Raw genomic sequence first — 6665 nt, 5'->3', positions numbered from 1 at the left:
CGGAACGAGGAGCAAAACAAATGCGTCTTGCTCCTGCCTGAGCAAACCATCCTGCCTTCCGAGCCCCAGCCAGTCATTGCTCTGCCGTTCCACAGCAAGCGCTAAGCAGGATCCCAGTTGGTATTTTCCTGGGTGCACAACCCACGATGGTCTGTCCGCACGACGCTGCCACGAGGGCAGGGGACCCCCATTCCCCAGAAGAGCAATTTGTTGAAAGCCTTTTCGATTTGCATCCCGTTGCACTGTGCTTATTTCTGAAAGCAGTCACCCAGTTGCTACCCTGGCGGGTAAAAAAGCCTCACATACAACATGTTCTAACGACGTCTTGAAATCTCCAGCGTTTGGGTTTAGATATGTTTAGCAATGCTAAAATGGCAATGGCTGAGAGAAGGCTAGTGTGTGTCTTTGTTTTTATATTGATATGGTTATGTACTCTCTGTTCTCCGAAAGCTCATCGAAGAATGCGATGATCAGAAAAAAGAGCAGAATGTAGGTGTCCTAAGCCATCACACATTTATTTGCGCAAGAATTCACTGCACACACCAAAATCACGCCTGGTCTTGGAGAGAGAGGAGCCATGCTGAGAAAAGCCTACGCCGCAGACTGTTCTATTGTTCCATTATTATTATTATTATTATTATTATTATTATTATTATTATTATTATTTTGCTTTTAAAAAATCAGATTCTCTGCAGACTGATGAAAAACTAGGTGAACTGATCTCACCAGGAAATCACTGACTAGATGATGCCATGTAGATGCCCTGTGAAATGTGAATGAATGAGATGTGGCTACTCACCTTGGGTGGAACAGAGTGACCCTCCCTCCCCACCGGCATTCAACAAACCCCTCCCTCAGCGTTGGCCAGCTAGGCTTCTACCGTTCTGCTTCCAAGGGTTATTGTAAGTACGATGCACCTATTAAATGCTTTGAACACTGGTCAGACCAGATTCGAAATCGCTTGATTTTGCAGAATTCTTAAGCTTGATTCGTTCTAGCAAAAACAGGCTCCTGTCTTTTTAACCATTTTTAATGAATTTATATTTCAAACTGGCTTTAAATCTTGCCATGTGTTTAATGAATGCATTATTTTGCTCATCGAGGCTTTATATCCCAATTTGGTGAGACGAGAGGCTGAGGCAGACAGGAAACATAAAAATGAATACATAAAAAGCAGTATTATTTTTCCAGGCATGTTTTAAGAGATATACATTCATATTTCTTGGGAAAGGAAATTGGTCAGATTTCATGCGATTAATTATTCATAATCTTTTAAGGCAAGTGGGATATTATTTTGCAAAATTAATTCAATCTGTCCCTTGTGGCTTGGAAAGCAGAGACTGTAAAAATCTGACCGGTTTGGGTAGAAAATACTTTAAAACATACTTTAAATGTTATTCCCCTTAACAACATGTCTGGGTCCTGTATACAATTATTCATTTAACATCGAATCAAAGGAACTTTGGTCATCTTAATATAATGGGCTTACTCAATTCTGATGGAAGGACAGAAACAGTCGTTTTGATATGTGTAACTGCGTAACTGATCAGTCAAGAAGCAATTAAACAGAACCACAAGCACAAGAGGCAATTAAGCACAAGTGCTTTCCAGCCAGCAATCACTTCTCTAGCTAATAATCCAATAAGGAATCTGAGCAAGAGAAGGCAGCTTGGTGAAATAGATGTCATGTTAAGACCGGAGCTCAAAATCTCACCCAGTCCACTCCATCTTGCTCTTGCTAGAAAAAAATCATGGGGCGGAATGCAGCCCTGAGTTCTTGGCAGGTCAGGTGAGATTTGAAAGGTACTTGTGCTAAAAAATAAAAACCGGCCAAGACGGCATATTTATACTTTTTCGAAGGGGATAAATCTTGTGTGGGAAACCAACTGTGTATTAGAGGTGGAAATAACTGTGATCTAACTTGGGTATCGCAAAGAAGGACTACGAAATCCTCATCTTCACCGTTCCAAAATGGGCCATGCCAGGACTTTCTCCCTGGTGCAAGGAAGCAGCAACGTCCAAAGCATGTGATGGCCAAGCTGGCCGTCAAAGCCAGTGGGAGGCACGCCAAGCCGGTGCTCCCAATTAAATGAGGGGCGAAAGGGTGGGGAGAGCCAGGATTGGCTGGAGGGCCAGATGGCCGCCCGCCCGGATTGGCTGAAAAGAGAGGGAACTTTGCGGATGGCGCTCGCTGACATGGGAGCGGCCGCCTCGCCCCAGAGCTGAGCAAAATATCCAGCCGATGTGCTGGGCAGGCTGGCTGGGCTGTCGACCGCCGGGTGGATCGGGGAAACCCAGCTCCCTCTGCCCTCTTGCCGGCCATGGAAGGGTTAAATGCCGACAGCTGGGTCCTGAAATCTCCCTTCAGCATCACCAACCTCCTTCAGGATGTGGCCTCGAGCAAAGCTCCCGAGGGATCTCCATCATCGCCGCTGGGGGAAGAAGGGAACGGGGCGGCAGCCGGGGCACGGCAGCAGAGGCTGGGGAAAGACCACCTGGCCGGGGAGAAATGCGAGAAGCCGCCCTTCAGCTACAACGCCCTGATCATGATGGCCATCCGGCAGAGCCCGGAGAAGCGCCTCACCCTCAGCGGGATCTACGAGTTCATCATGGCCAACTTCCCGTACTACAAGGAGAACAAGCAAGGCTGGCAGAACTCCATCCGGCACAACCTCAGCCTCAACAAATGCTTCGTCAAGGTGCCCCGGCACTACGACGACCCCGGGAAAGGCAGCTACTGGATGCTGGACCCCTCCAGCGAGGACGTCTTCATCGGAGGGGCAACGGGCAAGCTGCGGAGGAGGTCGCCCGCTTCCCAGGCCAAGCTGGCCTTCAGGAGAGGAGCGAGGCTCGCTTCGGCCGGGGTGACCCTCGCCGGGTCCCTCTTCTGGCCCTTCCCTCCTCTGTACGGGGCCTCAGCAGCATACCTGGGGCATCACCCGAGCTCCCTGTCCTCTATTTTCCCCCATCAGGCAATTACTTCTCCGGGGATGCTTGGACAATTGCAAGGAAGTAGCCCTTACGGGAACTGCCAGCACACTGCCGCAGCGACGCTGACTTCGGCCGTGCCCAGTGGCCTCTCCGTCCCCAGCCGCCTGGACTCCTGTTCTGTCAATGTCTTGGCAGGCCAGACAAGTTACATCTTCTCTCAGAAGCACCACCACACCTTGCTGACCCACCCTCCAGGTAGCCTCCCATCCAAATGCACTGGAGACCTCCTCAGTGAAGCTCCCCCGATGTTCCCGGGACAATTTTCTCCAGAGATCCCAAGCTACTTCCCTTTTCACAACCAGAGAGCTCCGTTCAGCCCAGGTCTGCCTTGAATGCCATCCCTTTCCACAGCCTCCTCGCCACTTAAAGAACTTCTTGCTGGATAATAGCAAGACCCAAAGTGCCTCTGGCCATCAAAGGATGGAACAGCTAGATGCGTCGTGCTTTGGGCTACTTTGCTTTCCATCCATGATCTGTGGAAACTCCGAAGAAAGGTTGATGGTTATTCTATCTAGATCCATGCACTCTTTTTTCCTCTGTCTTCTCTGGGGTAAGGAGACAGGGTATCCTTCGGGGTCTACCAACATGAACGAACTTCCTCCGTTATTGTGAACTGGAATGAGCCAGATCTTCAAGCACGGATGCAGGTCAGAAAATTTCTGATGGAGGGCTAAGCTCTAATTTTGCTACTGCATTTCAAATCAAGGCTGGTGCTCTGAAGTGAAGGCGAGATAGAATTACCCTAGCAGATGCCAGCCAAAATAATTCCTATGTGCCCATTTTCACTTGCAGTGTCGTTTCCAGCTTTCCCTTTTTAGTTCATTGTGAATCAAAGAACCAATCTTTGCTCATTTTTTCTGCTGAATATCCTGGCGGTTTTCTAATTTTTGGATGCACGTGCGAATAATTTTTAGAAGTGTGAAATGCCTGAGCCACCACACAATCAGGATTTAATTTAGCTGGGCTGTGATTTATCTGCTAAGCTTCTCCTTGCAGTTTGATGTAGATTGTTTGGGCTGTGATTCTGAACACACTTAGAAGCCAGGTCATCGAAGTCCGCAAGGCTTGTGTTCAACTGAAAACGTTTAAGGCCGGCAAACCTAGCACAATGAGTCTAAGACATGTTTGGGAGGGAGGTCCTGGTGGTGCTATTACCGTTACTTTACTTAGCAGTAGCAACGCACATGGCATTTCTCATACTGCATAGCGCGAAACACCAGAACCTGTCCGCAAGCACGTTGCAGCCCAATTAAGTCGTGCAGGGAGATAACAAGATATCAACGATATCTGCATTGTTAGTTGTGGAGTCATGCCCGGCCCATCGTGACCCCATGGACGACGGAGCCGTTCCCACCTCTGTGAGCCGCAAGAATTTTGAGAGGCGCTGTACTTACCAGGCGTGGAAGGGGGTTCCTGAGGCTGCTTTCTAATCATTGGTTTATTTGCAAATAAACGGGCTGTGCTTCAGTGGAGGTGTAGCTCAAATGCTCTAACAGACAGCCCAGGTTTGCTGCTCCCGCACCGTCTCTAGGAAGACACCCAGCCCTCAGGATGCTTCCGGAGCTGCCCGTGCAACTTTCTCGGTTTGTTCTCCATCTGTCTCAAAGTGCAGCTGTCTTTTGCTTCCTTTCATGCCTCATCCTTACCTGGGGAACAGCTGCTCCTGTCACTGGAAATTCCTCCATTTAGAAGGTTTGCTTGAAGCAAGTGCTTAACTGTTGAATTCCCATGGGGACTTGTAAGCTACATTTTGCCTACCAGCGAAGCTGTTGGGATAATATCCCATTCCCAGGTTGAATCGTAGAATTACCAGGTTGGAGGAGATCCTAAAGGTCATCCAGAGCAACCCCTGTCTGGTTTGTGATGGGACTAAAAGAGCCCGCCAGGGAAAAGCAGGTACGGTTTCTCCCAGAGCCCCATGCAAACAACACCACCGTGCAGTTCGCACACACAAATTGTTCCTCGCAACCCCACATTTCAACAGGGCATATCGAAAACACCATGCCGGTTCCAACCAAAGGTCCATCTTCCCTAGTGGCCTGTTTCCAGCAGCGGCCAAGCTCCGTTTCCCTTTAATTCCAGGGTACGACAAAGGTAGGCAACTATTGTTTGTCCACTGCGTCTTGTGATCAGAACTAGATGGTCTCCATCTCTAATTCCCATAGCTGATGATCATTCACAGATCTGCCCATGAATCTGTCGAAGTTCAGAAAAAAGCTAATGCAGCAAATGACCGCCACCACGGCCGGCTACGATGCGTTCTGTAAGCGGACAGTGCAAGCCACTTGGGAGACGGGCTTCATTCCCAGATCAATTTCATGTAAAAACCACACAAATCTAGTGAATAGCAGCAGGCCGGGGGAACAATGGCCTTCGCTGGCACAGACACCACACGTGCGACCTTCTGCGTTGCGTTGCTTGTGTTTTGCTCGTCATGGGAAGCGCTTGAGCGCGAGTTCTGCTGACACGGGAGTTATCCCAAAGACTGATTGCATCTTGACGTGTGCAGATTAATTGGCTTGTGCATTGTGCTGTCTGGTATTATTTAATTCTGTGTAAGGTGCTTTGAACCACAACTCCATAGCCCAGGCCTGAGCACATTTCCAGGATTAAGCAAGTCCCGTTGAGCCTGTGTGTTTGAAAATGGGCTCGGAAGCATCCACGTATTTATTCCTCACTGTTTGCGGTGCCTGTTACAGGGTTGTTCAGAATTAGTTGCTGCAATTGTGTTTGATTTCCCTTCCTTCAGAGAGCAAACAAACCCTTTGCTCGCAGCCAAAATTTCAATGGCATAAATCACACCATAAGGGAACAAAGTACAAAGCGTATTTCCGGAATTCTGTTGACCACTTTCGTGTGTGCTTCTGTTTAAGAAAGATCTGAGGGTGAGAAGGAAGTCATGTTTTATGCCATTCCTCCTTGCCATCCATTTTTGACTGAAAAGTTTGACTATACCTGCTAATTTTTGAAGCATTGCATTAATTATTTCCATTTGCTGGTGCGAATGGAAAAATAAGGACAAGCCCTTCAGGGCTTTATCCAGCACATACTCCACAAACATAAATATGGGTTTAACAGGAACAGCATGATCAGCTAGCAAACACTGCACCTAGCAAGCTTTGTTGAAATTAATTATATTTGCATGACAGAGAAGAGCTCTGTAGAATGCAGCTTTAAGCTTCCATTACTGCAAACCATGAATTCAGTTTTGCTTGGGTGAATAAATGACACCAAACTCAATAAAGATATTTACATGTTTTACGAAATCAGTGGCTGTATTTTATTTTGAATGTAATTCTTGCGCCATTACAAGACCTGAGGACAGTTGGAATCAAGTCAGGGTGGTAATTACTGTAAACTGTTGAATCTTTCCCTAGCCCCATGAAATTGGATGAAACTATTCGATCATACATGCATGTGTGTGCCTGTGTATGAATAAATACCCTGCCAGCCCAAATCATCAGGAAAGCATGCAACATAAATCAAATAAAAAATTTTATAATCTAAACTTTTAAAAACAGTCACCCTAAATCCTGAGTATGAATATTGCAATCACTGAACAGAAGGTATTTTTGATGAATTGCCCATTCGTCATCTGACTGGACGTCGCTGCCGGGCCTACGAAGCTCCGTGGGTCAAACCAACCTACTGTTCTAGCCAACTGGACTTCCACC

General features: G+C 47.5%; 1 protein-coding gene across 1 annotated transcript; it reads left to right on the top strand.

The window, feature by feature from the left end:
• Nucleotides 1-2321: 2321 nt before the first annotated feature.
• On the top strand, nucleotides 2322-3323 carry LOC123026134 (forkhead box protein G1-like). The gene has a single exon (XM_044435429.1). The coding sequence runs from the start codon at nucleotides 2322-2324 to the stop codon at nucleotides 3321-3323; it is 1002 nt and encodes a 333-aa protein (XP_044291364.1).
• Nucleotides 3324-6665: the final 3342 nt, after the last annotated feature.

Source organism: Varanus komodoensis, unplaced genomic scaffold, assembly GCF_004798865.1.
Source record: "Varanus komodoensis strain SLA01 unplaced genomic scaffold, ASM479886v1 scaffold29_3, whole genome shotgun sequence".
Classification (NCBI taxonomy): domain Eukaryota; kingdom Metazoa; phylum Chordata; class Lepidosauria; order Squamata; family Varanidae; genus Varanus; species Varanus komodoensis.
Note: the sequence above shows the minus strand (reverse complement) of the source record. Positions and strands in the feature narration are given on the sequence as shown.

Excerpts from the sequence above, each read along its gene's own strand:
- LOC123026134 (XM_044435429.1), top strand. The coding sequence starts at position 2,322 with ATGGAAGGGTTAAATGCCGACAGCTGGGTCCTGAAATCTCCCTTCAGC.